Genomic DNA, 21265 nt, shown 5'->3' with positions numbered 1-21265 from the left:
TCTACTTTCTACATTTATGTCTTTAATTTAGTCCTTGAGAATCCTATACTAACAAGTTACAAGCTTGAAAAACAACTATTTCTCATGGTTTCAACCTTCAGAATGTGTTTTCTTTTCTTTCCCTGTACACCTTTCCCTTCTCTTCCACGTGAGACCTATTTTTCCGTGCAAATCCACAATTTGAAACTTCATGCCAGTTAAACAGGCAGGAAGTTTGTGTTTTTTTTTTTTTTTTCTCTGCATCTCTAAACAGGAAATGGGAATATTATACAAACTCTAGTTTGTATTATGCAAACTCTAGTTGCCCTTGAGAAACACACACAAAAGTATGTTTACCTCCATTTTCTTTTTTTTTTTCAGTTGAGTTTACTTACAGGTTATAAATAACTTTTGATTCCTTATTCTGTGTTCTGGTTTTATTAACAGGAAAAAAAAAAAAAAAATTACTACTTCCAAGCAAAGTATTTTGTCTTTTCCATGGAACAGTTGGACTTAGATTCACTATATTTCTCATGGTCACTGATAGAAAATATAGACAGAATAGAATTGTAAATAAAGAATGGAGATTCTGGTTTTGATTTAGCAATACCCTGAAGATTGGCCTCCAGGCTTACCCATATCTCAACACTGCAGATGTCGAGTTTCATGAGGGCTATTAAGGATTGAATTATGTTCCCCAAAAAATGTGTGTCAACTTGGCTAGTCCACGATTCCCATTATTGTGTGATTGTCCATCATTTTGTCATATGAAATGATTTTATGTGTTTTTTTTTTTTTTTTTTAAACCCTACCTCTGTGATGTTAAAGAGTTGGGGTTAAATGTAGTTTGGTTAATGAAGCAGGACTTGATCTACAAGATTAGGTTGTATTTTAAGTCAATCTCTTTTGAGATACAAAAGAGAAAAGCAAGCAGAGCGATACGGAGAACTCATAACACCACGAAAGTAGGGCCAGAAGCTTGCTTCTTTTGGACCTGGGATCCCTGTGCTGAAAACCTCCTAGACTAGGGGAAGATTGATGACATGGACCTTTGCCCACAGCCTACAGAAAGAGAAAAACTGCCTCTGGAGCTGGCACCCTGAATCCAAACCTCTAGCCTCCCAGAGCGTGAGAGAATAAATTTCTCTTTGTTAATGCCATCCACTCATGGTATTGCTATTATAAGAGTGCTAGATAACTAAGACAAGGGGAAAGCTCATATATCCTTCTTTAGATCTTTTATGCCATAAATAGTGCCTTAAACAGAGGGCATGTTCTTTGAAATGATAAACAGATATGTAATCTATTCTTTAATGAGACAGACATAAAAAGGCCATGACAAAGGTAGACAAGATGGTAAATTTATACATGCACAGACTAATATCCAGGAGGGGAATAGGACAACAGATGGAAGAAAAAAATAATTCTTTTTATAGAAAATAGCTTTTGTACAAACTAACAAAAGTCATATAAATTGGGAGTGAATATTTGTGGCAATTAAAACACAGAAGTATTTTCTGCCAATACCCACAGAAGTGGGAAAAGTATAAATAGAGAATATTCTTCCTTCTCCAGGTATTAGTGAGATAGAATGCTGCATCCTCAATACCCTCTGCTACTGAATAGCAAATGAAAAGATCGTTTTATTTCTTTTTCACAAATCAGTGTTTGGGATGGTAGAGTCATCAGTCCTCCAAATGTGGGATCCAGGCAGAAGATGTGTGAATTCTGAGAATTTGGAAGGAAGGAGTTTGCATTTCATGGAAGTCACCATATCCAGAACCAGCTGTGAAAAAAAACAGGAACAAGCTAGTCATAGGATAAGGGAAAATTTGTTATCACTTTTGCTACTCTGTTATTAGTTATGAAAACAGAGGGCTTCTATATATTATAAAGTCAGAAGTTTAGACTCAGGCCTACATGGGTTTAAATGTCAATCCTACCAATTAATAGCTTTAATATCTAGTAGAGTTTTCTAATCCCTATTTTTACGATATGGAAACTGAGAACCAGGAAATAAAATAATCTCTAGTTCCAAAAATTTGAGTCACTTTATATGAATTATCTAGCAAACATATGGCCCCAAACTGTAGTTTATTTCTTTTCTTCATTTGACTACAGGGCAAACCTAAATGCTTTGTGTAATTATGGATACAGGATCATGAAGGAAGCCATAATGTTTTTCATCTAAGTAATATCATCTTGTTCCACAACTAAAGAGCTATATAAACCTAAGTTCATGGCAGGTTGGAGTCATACAGGTGTAAAGGAGTTCCTTCTGGTAGGATTAACAGAAAATCCAAATTTGCAGCTCCCTCTCTTTTTGCTTTTTGCCCTCATTTATTGCATCACTCTGGTAGGCAACTGGGGGATGATTGTTCTGATTTGGTTAAGTGTTCGACTTCGTACTCCAATGTACTTCTTCCTTAGCAACCTCTCTTTTTGTGACATCTGCTACTCTACTGTCTTTGCTCCTAAGATGCTGGTAAATTTCTTATTGGAACATCAGTCCAGCACATTTTCTGGCTGTGTACTACAGAGTTTCTTTTCTGCAGTGTATGCAACTACAGAGGGCATCCTCCTGCCTATGATGGCTTATGACCGCTGTGTGGCGATAGCTAATCCCTTGTTGTATACAGTCATCATGACTCACAGGGTTTGTATTCAGCTAGTCCTTGTGGCTTACTTATGTGGACTCATTAATTCCTTGACACATATGATAGGTTTGCTCAAACTCGACTTCTGCGGTCCTAACATTGTAAACCATTATTTCCATGAAATTCCTCCACTTTTGAGACTCTTTTGCTCTGATTCCCATACCAAAGAGATGCTGCTTTTGGTCTTCTCCGGGGTTATTGCAATGAATGTTCTCTTTCATTATCATTATGGTCTCTTATGTCCATATCATCATTGCCATCCAGAGAATTCGTTCAGCTGAAGGAAGGCACAAGGCCTTCTCCACATGTGCCTCGCACCTGACTGCTGTGACCTTATTCTATGGCTCTGTGACTTTTAGTTACATTCAGCCAAGCTCCCACTATTCACTGGAACAGGAGAAGGTCTCTGCTGTGTTTTATACATTGGTGATTCCCAGGCTAAACCCGCTGATTTACAGCCTTAGGAATAAGGATGTGAAAGATGCTGTAAAAGGTCAATATTGTGGAAGATAACCCCCACTGGACTGAATCCTGGGCATGCCTTTGCCAGTTAAGAGATCGGAGACTTTTAAAACTGTTTCATAGATATAATCACAAGCAAAACTATGATCAAAATATTCTCATGCAATTTGGAGCAGAAGTGTTGAATATGACATGAAGATTAAAAATCAATTTCATTCCCTATTCATCATTTTGGTGATATAATAGTTTAATTTCCTCAAAAGTGGATAATTTTTTTTTCTAACTAACTGTTGTGCTAAATTCTGAAAGAGCTCACTGGGGATTCAAAAGAATCAGACTTTGCTGAGATCTTAAAAGCTTGTAAGTGGCTACCTAAGATACATCTACTCGTTCCATCCAGTTAGGAGCAAAGGAGAATGAAGAAAGTCAAAGACATAAGGCAAATATTAATCCAAAGGACTAATGAACCAGAAGTACCACAACCTCTACCAGCCTGAGCCCAGGAGAACTCCATAGTGCCTGGCTGCCTTCATGAATTGCTCTGACAAGGATCACAATAGAGGGTCCCAGACAGAGCGGGAGAAAAATGTAGGACAAAATTCAAATTCACACACACACACAAAAAAAACAAACTTAATGGTCTAACAGAGAGTGGAAGAACCCTGAAGACTATGGCTCCTGACACACTTTTAACTTAGACCTGAAGTCACTCCCGAAGTTCACCCTTCAGCCAAAGATTAAACAGGTCTACAAAACAAAAAATTACACACATGAGGAACGTGCTTCTTAGTCCAATCATGTATATGAGACCAAAAGGGCAATACCAGCCTAAAAACAATGAGAAGAAGGCAGGAACGGACAGGAATCACGGACAGATGGAAACAGGGAATTGGGATGTGGAAGAGGAGAGTGTTGACACATCACGGGGGACTGCAACCAATGTCACAAAACAATCTGTGTATAAATTGTTGTATGAGAAACTAAATTTTCTCAGTAAAGTCCACCTCCCACCACCCCTAAAGCACAATTAAAATAATAATAATAATAAGACTACTTCAAATTAAAAGAATATTCTAGGACAGGGATTTACCAAATGCATCTGTGCTCTCTTTCTAGTAGAGAAATTTGAAATATTCCCTTAGTCTCATTCTTTAAGATCACTCACAGAAATTGATTTTAGTCTAAAAATGCCACCCATTCAAGTAAAAACATATACCTTCTGTTTCGTATTAAATTTGCATATCTCAATAGTATCTTATAAAAAATGACTATAGAAAACAACTCTTATTTATAGTTTATTTATTCAACACACTTCTATTGTGCCAGTTACTCTGTGTCATCTAAACCTAGAGAGTTTTAAGCTATGGAACAAAAGCTGTTAGAGGAGCAGGGAGCAGAGAAGCATGGGAAATGGAAGAACTCTTTAAAACCATGGAAATACATGAGTTTAGCTCTACCATTGAATGTTTAAACAAAGGCAATAGAAAATAAGGCTAATGAGTCATTTAGGGCCACATGTATGAAGGCCCTTGGATGCCAGGGTAACATGCTTTAAAACCCAATGTGTAGTAAGTGAAGTCCTAAGTGAAATATAAATAGAATAGAAAAACTCTCGTGATAACACTGTAATCAACATTTTGGAAGGCAAGAACAATTTGGGAAAATTACTCCAAACCTATAATAAAAACAATAATAATAAAAAATAATTACTTTGAGAAAGATAAGAAGTATTACAGGTGAGCAATAGAGAGAAGGTGAGTGATTTAAGACACAGTTCATGAAAATCAACAGGACTTAAAAAATAATTAGATTTTTATTTTGAGGGAAAGAGTATATAATGGATGGGAAATCTTGAAACTGTGTAACTAGCAAGACAAATTGGTTAAGGGGGAAAAAAGATGAAATATAAAGTATATATATAATTAAAAAAAAAAAAGAAAACTATTGCCGTCGAGTTGATTTCAACACATAGTGACCTTGTAGGACAGAGAACTGCCCCATAGCATTTCCAAGGTGTGCCTGGAAGAAAGAGCTTTCCGAAAAGTGGGTATAGCCAAGAACAAAGATTCCCTAGAGTGATCAAGAAAGAACAAAAAAGATAGAACTAGAGAAAAGAGATCAAGGAGAGATGTAGTGGGAGATGCTGCCAGGAAGGAAAAGAGAGCCAGATTGCATGGGATATATAGTCTAGACACTTTGGACCTGAACGAGAGGAAAGGCAAAGAGTCATCAGGCAGAGGAGTGACATAATCCAACTTGCACATTAAAAAGTTCACTTGGGCTGCTGTGTTGATAATAGATGGACCAAGAAGGGCAAGAGTGAAAGACAGAAGCCCAGCCAGAAGGCTGCACAATAATTCAGTTAAGAGATGACGGCATGTTAGACCAGATCCATCATAATGATAGTTCTACTCGACAGCACGGGTTGTTTTTTTTTTTTTTTTGTCATAGTGAAAGTAGCAAGGAATACAAGTGCAAAATGCATTTTGATGGTAGACCTAGCAGGATGGTGGAGGAAACAGAGGAATCAAAGATGACACCAAGTTTTATTATTATTATTATTTTAATAGATATCAGACAAAAGATAACAGCTTTCAAGCTCTCAAAAAAGTGTATTGTTTTCAAGCACATATACAATATTTATGAAGTTGACCATATGATGGGACAAAAACATGCCTTGATACACATCCAAAGATAGTATGTACTAGTTCTGTAAATGCAGAAAAGCTACTTAAATTTACTAAGAAGTTTTTTCACTTGTAAAGGGATAGTAATCATACCTCCTCCAGAGTTTTATTAGATAGATGAATAGATAGAGAGAGAAAGAGAGTTTACTGCATTTTTATTTTCTTTTAAGACCTGAAATTCTATAAGCTCAAAATAATATGAAAATACTGCCTGAAGGGTCAAGAATCTAAGACACTTTAATACTGCAAGAATAAAAAATTCAAAATAAATTTAAGCAATATAACACACTGGGCAGGGTTTGCAGATTATTGTGAGAAGATGAGAGTATTACCTTATATTCTCAGACTTTGGGCAAGCATGAGAAATATATTAAAAAAATAAAACTGTAACATTATTATGTATAAATAAATATATGTATATAATTGTGTATATATTGATATGTATGTATGTACACAGAGAGAGAGAAAGCAAATGCAGCAATTGCACCTGGTGTTTATAGGTAAAGTATTCCTAGGTGATCATTGTAGGAGTCTAACAAATTTGTGTTTTTTTTTTTTTAATCTCTAATATAAGTCTGGATTTTTTTTTTTTTTTTTTTTTCAGAATAAAATGTTAGAAAAACATGGCAAAGTGCTTATGAAAGAAACACTTTTATTTTTGGGTGTGATTGAGTAGCTGGTAGTCAAGGCAGCATTTCTACAAAAATACCAGGAAAAGCAAGATAAGATAAAGAAAGAATCTATTGAAAAAGAATGAATCACTGCTAAGTCAAAGAGAACTGGACTGACTGCAAATTCAGAAAGATTTACCTTGGAGAGGGTAGCTGACTCATTGCACTGACTCAGGGCACACCTGAAAATCTAGGTTTGGCAAAAATAGAGGGCTCTTTGGGGCTCAGAGTAACTAGCAGTGTTCCTACCAGATATTCTATAAGTCTCATCACACATGGCTGTATTTTTCCTCAGGACTTTAACAAAATTCTGGGCCTTGAGACCAAATATACAAATAGAAAAAAAAAATGAATGGATGGTTGGATAGATGGATGGATGGATAAATAGGTAGTCATAAGTGGAGAACTATACACTGCTGATGGGAATGTAAAATGGTACAACCACTTTGGAAATCGATTTGGCACTTCCTTTAAAAAGTAGAAATAGAACTATCATACGATTCAGCAATCCCACTCCTTGGAATATATTCTAGAGAGATGAGAGCCTTTACAGGAACAGATATATGAACACCCAGGTTCATTGCAGCACTGTTTACAATAGCAAAAAGATGGAAGCAACCAAGGTGCCCATCAATGGATGAATGGATAAACTATGGTATATTCCCAGAATGGATTATTACACATCAATAAAGATCAATGATGAATCTGTGAAACATTTCATAACATGGAGGAATCTGGAATACTATCTCTCTATGAAAGTACAAATATTGTATAAAACCACTACTATAAGAACTAGAGAAATAGTTGAAACAGAGAAGAGGATATTCTTTGATGGTTACGAGATGGGGGGAGGAAGGGAGGGAGGGAGGGAGAAGGTTTTCACTAATTAGATAGTAGATAAGAACTATTTTAGGTAAAGGCAAAGAGAACACACAATACAGGTGAGGCCAACACAACTGGACTAAACCAAAAGCAAAGAAGTTTCCTGAGTAAACCGAACACTTCAAAGGCCAGCGTAGCAGGGGCGGGGATTTGGGAACCATGGTTTCCGGGGACATCTAAGTCAGTTGGCGTAATAAAATCTATTAAGAAAACATTCTGCATTCCACTTTGGAGTGGTGTCTGGGGTCTTAAACACTAGCAAGTGGTCATGTAAGATGCTTCAATTTGTCTTAATCTACCTGGAGCAAAGGCAAATGAAACACACCAAAGACACAAGGTAATTAATAGCCCAAGAGGCAGAAAGAGCCACATAAAGCAAAGACTACATTAGCCTGAGACCAGAAGATCTGATGGTGCCTGACTACAAATGAAGACTGCCCTAAGAGGGAACACAACAGAGAACCCTTGAGGGAGTAGGAGAGCAGTGGGATGCAGACCCCAAATTCTCTTAAAAAGACCAGACTTAATGGTTGACTGAGACTAGAAGGACCCCGGCGGTCATGGTCCCCAGACCTTCTGTTAGCCCAACACAGGAACCATTCCTAAAGGCAATTCTTGAAACAGGGATTGGACTGGACAATGGGATAGAAAATGATACTGGGGAAGAATGAGCTTCTTGGATCAAGTAGACACATGAGACTATGTTGGCATCTCCTGTCTGAAGGGGAGGTGAGAGGGTAGAGGGAGTCAGAATCTGGATGAATTGACCCAAAAAGAGATAGTGGAGGGAAGGACTGTGATGTCTCATTAGGGGGAGATCAATTAGGAGTATATACCAAGGTATTTATAAATTTTTGTATGAGAGTCGGACTGAATTTGTAAATTTTCACATAAAGCACAATAAAAGTAGAAAATATCCAGTATTGCTGAAGATGTGGAGCCATGGGAACTCTCAGGAAGCACAGATGATACTGTGAATTGGAACGATTTGAAAAATAATTGAAAGTCTCCCATAAAGCTACGTGCACGATATGGCTGCTAACCAAAGGGTCGACAGTTCGAATCTGCCAGGCGCTCCTTGGAAACTCTATGGGGTGGCTCTACTCTGTCCTATAGGGTCGCTATGAGTCGGAATCTACTCGATGGCACTGGTTTTTTTTTTTTTTTTTTTTTGCTTACAGACTACCTACAGAGCCTTTGCAATATATTTTCTAAATTTTCTAGTTTGCAGGACTGCAATGAAACTGAAAATTGTGATTCATGCTCAGGAATAAAAAACAATTAGTAGAAACTATCCCTGAATGGCCCAAGTCTTGGACTTAGCCACAAGAGATTTGACACCTTTGAATTACAGTACTGGGGAAAAATACTGACAATGGCCTGACTTGAGCATGCTGTTTTCAATCACGTCACATGCATGCGAAAGCTGAACAATCAACAAGGAAGACCGAAGAAGAATTGATGCCTTTGAATTATCGTGTTGGTGAAGGATATTGAATATACCATCAACTGCCAAAAGAATGAAAAAAGCTCTCTTGGAAGGAGTACAGCCAGAGTGCTCCTTGGAAGTATGGGCATCAATGATTGTGAGGATGGCTCAGCACCAGGCAGTGTTTTGTTCTGTTGAACCTAGGGTCACTATGAGTCGAAATTGACTTGAGAGCACCTAACAACAACAACATGACACAATTACTCACCAAAAACAGAATGTACTTCCTCCGAGACAGTGTTGTTCATTCTTTTGGCGGTCCATGGTATATGCAATATTCTTCACCAACAAAATAATTCAAACGCATCAGTTCTTCTTCTCTCTTCCTTATTCATTGTCCAGCTTTCACATATGTATGAGGTGATTGAAAATACCATGCCTTGGTTCAGGCCTGCCTTAGTCCTTAAAGTGATATCTTTGCTCTTTAACACTTCAAAGAGGTTTTTTCTGAGCAGATTTACCTAATGCAATGCATTTTTTGATTTCTTGACTGGTGCTCTCATGCGTGTTTATTGTGGATCCAAGTAAAACGAAATCTTTGGCAACCTCAATCTTTTCTCCCTTATCATGATGTGGCTTATTGATCCAGTTGTGAGGATTTTTGTTTTCTTTATGTTGAGGCATAATTCATACCGAAGGCTGTGGTTTTTGACCTTTATTAGTAAGTACTTCAAGTCCTCTTCATTTTAGCTAGCAAGATTGTGTCATTTGCATATCACATGTTGTTAATGAGTCTTCCTCCAATCCTGATGCCCTGTTCTTCTTCATATAGTCCACCTTCCTGGATTATTTGCTCAGCATACAGACTGAATAGGTATGGTGAAAGGATACAATCCTGACGCACCTTCCCTGACTTTAAACCGCCTAGTATCTCCTTGCTCAGTCGAAACAATTGCCTCTTGATCTATGTATAGGTTCTTCATGAACACGATTAAGTGTTATGCAATTCCCATTCTTTGCAAGGCTATCCATAATTTGTTACGATACACATAGTTGAATGTCTTTGCGCAGGCAATAAAACACGGATAAATATCTTTCTGGTATTCTCTGCTTTCACCCAGGATCCATCTAACATCAGCAATGATACCCATAGTTCCACATCCTCTCCTGAATCTGGCTTGAATTTCTGGTGGTTCCCTGTCATTGTACTGCTGTAACCACTTTTGAATGATTTTCAGCAAAATTTTATTTGTCTGTGATATTAATGATATTATTCAATAATTTCCACATTCTGTTGGATCACCTGTCTTTGGAATAGGCATAAATATGAATCCCTTCAAGTCTATTGGCCAGGTAGCTGTCTTCCAAATTTCCTGTCATAGATGAGCGAGCATTTCCACCACTGAATCCGTTTGTTGAAACATCTCAGTTGGTACTCTTTCAATTCTTGGAGTCCTGTTTTTCACCAATGCCTTCAGTGCAGCTTGGACTTCTTCCTTTGGCACCGGTGGTTCTTTATCATATGTTACCTCCTGAACTGTGTGAACATTAACCAGTCCTTTTTAGTACAGTGACTCTGTGTATTCCTTCTATCTTCTTAGACAAACTGACAGAAGAGTGGTGGCTGCAGAAGATAGCAGACCTGTTCTGGACGCTCTGAATGTGATTATTTTGTTTTTGTCAACTGAGTTCCTGTAGATATAGACTTCTTAAAGGTCTTTTCAGATACTTTTTTTGTCCTTCATCTACAGTTTCGTAGGAGAAAGAGAATCTGAGATACTTAATTTATCTTTTTTTTTTAATTAATATTTGGACAGAGAATGAACTATAGTTTTAAAAAAAATAATGTGCTTAGAATGTTGGAAGGCTCCCAAGGTAATGAATCATTTTCTGTCCTATTTCAAACTTAGGAAGTTTCCCAACCCCTAGTCTTACTACCTCCGTATTGTACCACCCAGGCACATATTTGACAGGAGCTATTATCAAATCCAAAATGAGAAGTTTAAAAGAAGATCTTCAACGAGGGGAAGAGTTTACTTTTCCAAATTCAGTCATTAATCTTTCATAAACTGTACTTTTTTGGTTTAATTTCTTTAGAATGAAATTCAGTTTAGCTTTCACCTCCCTATTAGCCTTTAAACATGGATTTAGTATGTAGAAAATTTTAAATATTTAATATAAAGAATAGAAATCAATTTTTATTTAGATACATATATAAGTGAACAGTGTGAAAGGTACCTATCAAAATCACTCATGACGCAGTTTAAGCTAAGGACAAAATCCCCAAAATTACCCATTAGTAGACATCACAGTTTACAAGAAGGGTGGTGGTCTTCATTTCAAGGATTACCATTATGAGCATCGTTATGAGTAGGAATAAACTCAAAGGCAACTAACAACCACAACAGTATTAACTTTCTTTGATGCCATTCTGGCCATCCAAAGAATTCAAAGAATGGGACTGGTTTACATCAGGGCTTGCTCTACTAAGTTAAGGCCCTCTGATCCCCCTCCCCTCCCAATAACTAGGTCTAAGTAAAAGCTTCCTTTGCTAAAGTATTGAGCAGATATCAGAATCAATTATATTTCAATTTTTTTCACAGATCATATATTTTGTGTTTTCCCCACATTTCTTTCTACTCAGTGTCACTTTTAGACAATTAAATACCTTAGGGAAGCATTATGTTCTTGAGAATTTCCTAAATCCCTCAAGAAACATGGAGGAACTTTTCATAACATATTTATGAAACCTGCTCAATCAGAAGATAGACTCCAGGGACTTTATTCTCATTTGAAGTAGGGAAAATATATAGCAGGACTTTTTTTTTCAATCATCTTGTTCTTGCTTTCATATCATGGAAACTGTGCCTTTGATATATATAAAAGGTTAATTTTGGTTTTTAATCCTGCTACCTGTAACTACTGTCATTTGTGTTAGTTATATATTACTATAAACGACAGACAAATTTTAACTGACTTCTCTAATGCAAAATTTTTTTTTTTCTCTAATGCAGGAAAATAGTGCATGGGAATAGGTGAACATGAGTTTCCCAAAAGAGCCTTGTTTTTGAACATTTTGCTTTCAATTGGTAAGTTAAATTCACTTATTTGAATATCCTGTATAGTTATATTCTACAGATCAACTTATATGTATAGATACATAGATAGATAGAGATATGAAAAAATATGCTCAAATTTTAATTTGATAAGGCTTTGAAAATAAAGGGGTGGGAAAAATTTATAATTTGACCACTTAATTCCACCCTTTGTTTTAAGCTTTAATCTCTTTTTCAATGTCGTTGTCAAAACTGTTGTTCAACTTCTACTGAAATAATGCAAAATCACTGTCTTAACTCAACTTGTGAACATTCTTTCCTGAAGGATGCATTGCAGCCTAAGCTCTATTTACATATTCCCATGGAAATTATTCACCTGACACTGTAGATACTCTAGAATTAAAATATTTGTTGTCTCCTCATTTCTTATTCTATTAGTAGCCTGGCAATATTTTTCATTTTTTAATTTTAACCACTATGCTCAAGGAATGGTACCTCCCAGTGAAAGTCTGAAGAATCCACAAAGAAAAAAAAAAAATCTTTTACTTTACATATAGAAAGCTACTAGTATTCTGGATTGTTTAAAATATTTTTTATTATTTTTATACAAATATTATAAGCTAGTTAATATATCAGGGTGAATATAGACTTAATCAAACAGATGAGTGCTGGTTGTGTGTAAAAGACATTGCATGTTCTAAAAATTGTGTTGAACATTAAAATTAAAAAAAAAAAGTATCGCTAAGTGTCATTTGTATCTTTTATAGGTTTGTTTTATCATCTAGGTTTACTTTAACTTTTTCTCAGAAAAAGTATGAAGGTTTCTGTTTCCTGAGTTTCTCTAAGGTGTTTCTATTGGGCTTCAAAGGTCAATTAAAATTATACCTTGATGTTTATCATGTTTCATATTCCAGTTTGCAGTGTCCCTTCCTCCACTCCCCACTTTTCTAAGGATGGTGAGTCCAGAGTTTTTGAATGCTAGAACCTTGTCTTTCTTCACTTCCAACTTAAATTTCGAGTATAAGCTAAACATAAACGGGTCATCTCAAGTTTAAATTCTGTAGGAAGGATTATTCTAATATCTTGATATGTGTCACATTAAACCAGTGGCTGCTGAGTCAATCCTGAGTCATGGAGATCTCTGTGTGTCAGAAGAAAACCACATCCACAGCGTTTTCAATGGCTGATTTTTTGGTGGTAGATCACCAGGCCTTTCTTTTGAGGTGCCTCATGGGTGACCTAGAGCCTCCAACATTTCGATTAGCAGCCCAGAGTTAACCACTTGCACCACCCGGGCACATATTGGACAGGAGCCATTATTAAATCCAAAATGAGAAGTTTAAAAAAGATCTTCAATGAGGGGAAGAGTTTACATTTCCAAATTCAATTATTAATCTTTCATAAACTGTGCTTTTTTTGTTTTGTTTATTTAGAATGATATTCACTTTAGCTTTTTCTTCACATCAAAACCAATATTTTAAATGATTCTTGAAACTATTAAACCCTGCATGGTTTTCTAATGTAACATGCAAAGAAACAGTACTAATTTCATAAATAAGACAACCAGAGAGAGGGGATGTGACAACTCAAGTCACAAAGCTAGTTAAGAATTCCCAATAGTCTTGATATTGCAGCACCATTATTCTCTCTTAATTTATTCCAATCTCCTTATAATAGCAGGTATCAAGAAAGCTAAATGGTTCATGAGAATTTTACAGAGGTTACTGAGTTTATCCTACTGGGACTGACAGAGCGTTTGGAGCTGAAAGTGGTCCTCTTCATGTTGTTCCTGCTGATTTACATCATTTCTTTGGTGGGGAACCTGGGAATGCTCTTTCTAATCCAAATCACCCCCAAGCTCCACACACCCATGTACCATTTCCTTAGCTGTCTGTCACTTGTAGATGCCTGCTACTCACCAGTCTTTGCACCCAAAATGCTGCTGAACTTCTTTGTTGAACAGGAGACAATCTCATATTCTGCATGCATTGTGCAATATTTTTTATTTGTGTCACTCATCACCACTGAGGGCTTCTTGCTGGCAGCAATGGCTTATGATCGCTATGTGGCCATTGTAAACCCTCTAATTTATACAGTGACCATGACTAAAATAGTGTGTGTTCTGTTGGTCATAGGATCATGTGTGGGAGGTTTAATGAACTCATTAACACACACAATTGGCCTGGTGAAACTCTCTTTCTGTGGGCCAAATGTCATCAGTCACTTCTTCTGTGACCTTCCTCCTCTGTTGAAGCTGTCCTGTTCTGACACATCCATGAATGAATTGTTGCTTTTAATCTTCTCTGGTGTGATTGCCATGATCACTTTCTTGACTGTGATCATCTCCTACATCTTCATTGTTGCTGCCATCCTGAGGATCCGCTCAATGGCCGGTAGACACAAAGCCTTCTCCACCTGTGCTTCACATCTGACAGCCGCGACTTTATTCTATGGTTCTATACGCTTTAGTTACATTCAGCCAAGCTCTCAATATTCCCTAGAACAAGAAAAGATGGTGTCTGTGTTTTATACCTTGGTGATGCCCATGTTAAACCCATTGATTTACAGCCTAAGGAACAAGGAAGTAAAGGATGCTGTGAAGAGGGCAAAAGAAATGAAACATTTCCCCTGTTACTTTCATGCCACACATTTCTCAAAATAGGATACAGATATGTGCTCTGCCTAATGACATCTATACGAATTTAGTAAAAGTTCATGGCTGAAAAACTTGAAGTTTATTCAATTGAATCCATTTGCTTTAGAGAGGAAGAGAAAATCTGAGAAGTATAACCTGTCATAGGACACATGACTGGATATTGCAGCAACCAACTCAAAATCAGACTGGAGACATAGGCCAGATAACTCTGGATAATCCCTAACAGATCCAGTCCCCTCCCTCCACACATATAATTGATTACTGTTCAACATCAACACTTGGAGAAATCAGGATTTAGCAGAAATTTACCTTACATAGATTTTATCTCAGACCTTAGGGAATCTTTAGGAAATATGTGTAAATTTTTCTTTCATGTCTGTTAAGTTGGAGTTGCGATTTTGAAATGGGCCTCGCTGACCTTGAAAAGAAGTCATTGGCACCATATGAACTGCTCGTAGTCATATTTGCATCAAGAACATTTGTTACTTATTAAGAAAACCAGGAGCCAATGCAGTGAATTTATGTTCCCAAGATTTCATTTTTTTGTCCTATGCATGAAATCATAGTGATTAGATTGATCTCAGCTTTGATGGATATTTTCATTTGTCCTTGGTCAGATGTGACATGTGGACAAACACTGTCTCCCAAAATCATGGACATCTAAGGATCATACAACCATCCCATCCAAACCCTAATCTGATATAGAATATACTCTTAAAAGTCCTTAACTCATGGTTGTCTACCCTCTCCTCCAAAATCAACATTCTCTTATTAGATGAATTAAATAAGCCCTTTTTTTTTTTCTCATTTTAAACAAGAAATACAGCTCTTTTTAAGGCTTAAATAATTCAACCTTAGATATGCCTTATAAGGAAACCCTGGTGGTATAGCGGTTGAGTGCTATGGCTGCTAAAAAAAAAAGGTCAGCAGTTCAAATCCATCAGGCGCTCCTTGGAAACTCTGTGGGGCAGTTCTACTCTGTCCTATAGGGTCGCTATGAGTCAGAATCGATTCAATGGCAATTGGTTTGGTTTTTTGGCTGCCTTATGAAGTATCAGAACTTAGACCTTTCATTCTTCATAAAGTTCTCAAATGTTGGTTTTGCCAGAAAAGCCTACCATATGCAATTTTTCTCAGACTATTTCCAGTCTTTTCAGTTATGCTTCATGCAATATCCTTTCAAATTTCATCATTGTCTTCATCCCTTAGTTTGTCAATATGGAAAGATTACATGGAATAAATGGTAAAAGGAACACAGGTTTTTATATCAGTGAATTGTTTTAAAATTATTGTTCTACTAATTCTTACAGTGCAAACTGAATTGGAGAAATTCTTTAAATATTTCAGGCCAACTCTAACGTAAGTCGTGAGAATGAAAATACTTAACTAAATTAATCTCATGATAACTAGAGATAGTACCTGGAACATAGTATACGCATTTAATAAATAGAAACCTTTGTAACTAGGGCTCTCTTAATAATAATATTATTATTAATAATATTATATTAATATTATATTATATTATATTCTTAGTATTTCTTTCTTTTTAAATCATTGCAGATTTTTTCCACTTGTTCTTGTACAGTTTTCTTTATTGGTCTGGTTTCATTTTACCCATCTTTGTGCTTTATAATACTTATTCTTTCATTCTTTTTCTTGTAGATTTAGTGTATCATTTTACCCTGTATTTATCTCTTTTATACTTTCATTCCATTTTCCAAATATCAACTTTCTCAATACTTCTAAACATTTTTGTCTATGTCTGGAAAATGTATTAAAAAAATGTTGAACATGGTATTTATACTAGTATCTTAATTGATTAAATTTGTAAAATTTTTTGAAAAACATGTAGTTTTAATATACATGTTTTTTCGAAAAATTATTACAAATAATAATGCATATATAAAGGTATTCGATTACCAAATTTTGAATTAAAATACATTTGGATTTAAGGAAATTTAAAATAGAAATATACATGATATATAATTACACCATAAAATTGTATAAATTATAATTATAAACACCAATGTAGTTAATTTTAAACATTCAGTTTTTCATTATATAGCCTCACATAGATAAGGAAAATATCCACAATGATTTTCCTTTAATACTAAGAAAAATTCAAACACGTATGCTTTAGATAGAAAGTGTTGGGGCCTTATTTTTCCCAGGCTTATATTTAGCTGTTTAATGGTATGAAATATGCTGAATCTGAAACTGACTGTTCACAAAATCACTGGAGAGTCCATCCTCCAAATGCCCTGAACCAAATATAAAACAATAGTCAGGAAACAATCAAAAAGTCCCGGGTTTCCTCTCAACACCAGGTAGGTGTCATGTTTACGTATTCTACGAAAGCAATTACAAATACCTTCTCTGGTTTTCAAAAGCATCAACTCTCAATACATGCTCTGAATAGAGTATGAAGAAAAATCTACGAGTTCATTGTCAAAGTCAAGTTGTTTTCTTGAAATATTTTGTAGATGTATTTCTTATTTCCCTCAGAATGATGTTGTTAGGTGCCTTCAAGTAAGTTCCAACTCATAGCAACCCTATGTACCCGAGAAGGAAACTGCCTGGTCCTGTGCCATCCTCACAGTTATTGCTATGTTTGAGCCCATTATTGCGGCCATTGTGTCAGCACATCTCAGTGAGGGTCTTCCTTTTTTGCACTGACCATCTACTTTAACAAACATGATATTCTTCTCCAGCGACTGGTTCCTTCTGATAACAATATCAAAAGTACATGAAACGAAATCTTCCCTTCCTCACTTCTAAGGAGCATTCTTATTGTACTTCTTCGAAGACAAATTTGTTCATTCTGCTGACAGTCCATGAAGTATTCGATATTCTTTGCCAACACCACAATTCAAAGACATCAATTCTCTTTCAGTCTTCCTTATTCATTGTCCAGCTTTCACATGTATATGAGGCGATTGGAAATATCTCAGCTTGGGTCAGGCACATCTTCATCCCCAAAGTGACACCTTTGCTTTTAACAACTTTAAAAAGGTCTTTTGCAGCAGATTTGTCCAATGTAATGCATCCTTTGTCTTCTTGACAATTGCCCCCATGGGCATTGATCATGGATCCAAGTAAAATGAAACCCTTGACAAGCTGAATCGTTTCTCCATTAATCGTGATGTTGCTTATTGGTCCAGTTGTGAGGATTTGTGTAGTTCTTTACTTGGAGGTGCAATCCACACTACAGGCTGTAGCCTTTAATATTCTTGTAAGTGCTTCAAGTGATCTTCACTTTCAGCAAGCAAGGTGGTGTCATATGCATACCTCAAGTTGTTAATGAGTCTTCCTTCTTTTTTAAAAAATTTATTTATTTTTTGTATTGTACTTTAGGTGAAGGTTTACAGAACAAAGTCATTTCTTGTCAAACAGTACACACATTGTTGCATGACATTGGCTAACAACTCCATGACATGTCAACACTCTCCCTTCTCCACCCTGGGTTCCCTATTACAAGCTTTCCTGTTCCCTCCTGCCTTCCTGTCTGTGCCCCAGGGCTGGTATGCCCCTTTAGTCTTGTTTTGTTCCATAGGCCTGTACAATCTTTTGCTGAAGGGTGAACCTCCAGTTTAGCCTCATTACTGAGCTGAAGGGGTGTCCAGTGGCCATATTCTTAGGGTTTCTCCAGTCTCTCTTAGGGCAGCAAGTCTGGTCTTTCTTTTTCAGTTAGAATTTTGTTGTACGTTTTCCACCAGCTCTGTCTGGTGCCCTCTATTGTGATCCCTGTCAGAGCAGTCAGTGGTGGTAGCCAGGAACCATCTCCTTGTACTGGACTCAGTCTGGTGGAGGCCATGGGAGATACGGTGCATAAGAACTTTGGACTAATCTTTCCCTTGTATCTTTAGTTTTCTTCATTATTCCTTGCTCCCAAAGGGGTGAGACCTGTGAAGTGACCCAGATGGCCACTCATAGGCTTTTAAAACCCCAGACACTACTCACCAAAGTAGAATGTAGAACATACTCTTTATAAACTATGTTATGCCAATTGAGCAAATATTCCCTGAGCTCATGGTCCCCACAACACTCAGCTGAACAATTCGGTTCCTCAGGGAGTTTGGATGTGTCTATGGAGCTACCATGACCTTGCCTTGTACAGGTTGTGCTGGCTTCCCCAGTATCGTGTAATGTCTTACCCTTCAAGAAAGTTTCTATTTATCTATTGTCTATTAAGAGTTTTTCCATCTCCACCCCTCCCCTTCCTCGTAATCATCAAAGATGGTTTGTTTTTTATGTAAACCTTTTCATGAGTATTTACGGTAGTGGTCTCCTACAACATTTGTCCTTTTTTGATTGACTTATTTCACTCAGCATAAAGTCCTCCAGATTCATCCATGTTATGAGATGCTTCACAGATTCATCATTGTTCTTTATCGTTTCGTAATATACTCCGTTAATTGTACCTACCACAGTTTGTTTATTCATTCATCTGTTGATGGGCATCTAGGTTGTTTCCATCTTTTGCTATTGTGAACAATGCTGTAGTGAATTTGTGTGATGGCTCTTTATTTCTCTAGGATATATTCCTAGGAGTGGGATTGCTGGATCATATGATATTTCTATTTCCAGCTTTCTAAGGAAGCTCCATATCATTTTCCAAAATGGTTACTTCATTTTGCATTCTCACCAGCAGTGCATAAGTGTTCTAATTTCCCTGAAGTGTCTCCAACATCTGTTATTTCCTGTTTTATTGATTTGTGACAGTAATGCTGGAGTGAGATGGTGTTTCATTGTGGTTTTGGTTTGCATTTTTCTAATGGCTAAAAATCGTGAGCATTTCCTCATGTGTCTGTTGGCTGTTTGAATATCTTCTTTGGTGAAGTGTCTGTTCATTTCTTTGGCCCATTTTTTAATTGGATTGTCTTTTTATTGAGGAGGTGTTGAATTTTCTTATAGATTTTAGAGATTAGACCTTTGTCTGATTTGTAATAGCCAATTTTTTTTCCCCCTAGTCCATAAGTTTTCTTTTCACTGTTTATGTGAAGTCTTTTGATGAGCATAAGTGTTTATTTTTTGGAAGACTCCAGTTATCCTTAATTCTGATGCCAAATTCTTCTTCATACTGTCTCAGACTATTGGCTCAGCATACAGGCTGAATAAGCATGGAGAAAGGATACAACCCTGACGCATAACTTTCATGATTATAAAACAAGCACTATCCCCTTGTTCCATTCAAACAACTGCCTTTTTGTCTATATACGGTTTCCACATGAGCACAATGAAGTGTTCTGGAGTTCCCATTATTCCCAATGTCATCCTTAATTTGTTACGATCCACAGAGTTCATTGCCTTTGTATCTTCATTAAAACACAGGTAAACATGTTTCTGATATTCTCTACTTTCAACCAGGATCCACTCAATATCAGAAATTACATCCCTCATTTCATGTCCTCTTCTGAATCTGGTTTGAATTTCTGACAATTCCCTGTCAATATTGCTGCTGCGTCTACTTTTGAATGATCCTCAGCTAAAATTACTTGGACATGATATTAATGATATTGCTCTGTAATTTCTTAATTCTGTTAAATCAACTTTTTTTGATATAGGGTCAAATATGAATCTCTTCCATTTTGTCAGCCAGGTAGCAGTTTCCCAATTTTCTTTGCATAGATGAGAGAGTGTCTCCAGTGCTTCATCTGTCTGTTGAAACATCTTAATCGACATACCATCACTTCCTAGAGACTTGTTTTTTGCCAATGCCTTCAGTGCAGCTTGGATTGACTCCTTCAATACCATCCGTTCTTGGTCATATGCTACCACCTGAAATGGTGGAACATTGACCAATTCTTTTTAGTAGAGTGACTCTATATCCTTGCCAACTTCTTTTTATGTTCCCATGTTGTTTCAATTTTGCCCATTGGTCCTTCAGTATTGCAGCTAGAAGCTTGAGGGATTTCTTCAGTTCTTTAAGCTTGAGAAATGCCAACTGTTTTCTTTCCTTTTGATTTTTTTAGCTCCAGGTGTTTGCACATATTTTTATAATACTTTGTCTTCTTTAGCCACCCTTTGAAACATTCTGCTCAGCTTTTTTACTATGTCTTTTCTTCCATTTACTTTAGCTACTCTAAGTTAAAGAGCAAGTTTTAGCATGTCTCCTGACATTCATTTTGGACTTTTCTTTCTTTTCCATCTTTCCATGGCCTTTCACTTTCTTCATGTATGATGTCTTCAATGTCATCTCACAACTTGTATGGTCTTCTGTCATTAGTGTTCAATTCATAAATTCTATTCTTGAGACGGTTTGTAAATTCACATGGCTTATATTCACAAGGTCATATTTTGGCTATTGTGGACTTGTTTTAATTTTCTTCAGTTTCAACTCGAACTAGTATGTGAGCAAATTATACTCTGGTCCACATTTGGTAGCTGGCCTTATTCTGACTGATGTTATTGAGCTTTTCCATTTTCTCCTTCCACAGATATAGTAAATTTCATTCATGTGTATTCCATTTCATGAGGTCCATGTGTATAGTCACAGTTTATGTATTGAAAAAAGGTATTTGCAATGAATAAGTCATTTGTCTTGCAAAGTTCTTTCATGTGATCTCTGGCATCCTTTCTATCAATACAGCCATATTTTCCAACAGCTCTCCTTTGTTTCTGACTTTCTCATTGCAGTCACTAGTAATTATCTATGCATCTTGATTGTATGTTTGATCAACTTCAGCCTGCAGAAATTGATAACAACTTTCAATTTCTTCAACTTTGGCATTAGTGTTTGCTGGATAAATTTGAGTAATAATTATATCAACTGATTTTCATTGGAAG

At 36.5% G+C, this 21265-nt stretch overlaps 1 protein-coding gene and 1 pseudogene across 1 annotated transcript; both read left to right on the top strand.

Moving 5' to 3' along the window:
- The first annotated feature begins 2218 nt into the window (after nucleotides 1-2218).
- Nucleotides 2219-3149, top strand: LOC100658268 (olfactory receptor 5J3-like; annotated as a pseudogene).
- Nucleotides 3150-13372: 10223 nt separating this feature from the next.
- LOC100657985 (olfactory receptor 5J3-like) lies at nucleotides 13373-14531 on the top strand. Its single transcript, XM_064289004.1, has one exon. It carries the CDS (start codon nucleotides 13520-13522, stop codon nucleotides 14483-14485), a length of 966 nt encoding a protein of 321 aa, XP_064145074.1. The 5' UTR covers nucleotides 13373-13519; the 3' UTR covers nucleotides 14486-14531.
- The last annotated feature ends 6734 nt before the right edge of the window (nucleotides 14532-21265 follow it).

This window comes from Loxodonta africana, chromosome 7 (genome assembly GCF_030014295.1).
Source record: "Loxodonta africana isolate mLoxAfr1 chromosome 7, mLoxAfr1.hap2, whole genome shotgun sequence".
Lineage (NCBI taxonomy): Eukaryota > Metazoa > Chordata > Mammalia > Proboscidea > Elephantidae > Loxodonta > Loxodonta africana.
Note: the sequence above shows the minus strand (reverse complement) of the source record. Positions and strands in the feature narration are given on the sequence as shown.

What these genes read in the sequence shown, in the direction of transcription:
- LOC100657985 (XM_064289004.1), top strand. Translation starts at nt 13,520, where the DNA reads ATGGTTCATGAGAATTTTACAGAGGTTACTGAGTTTATCCTACTGGGA.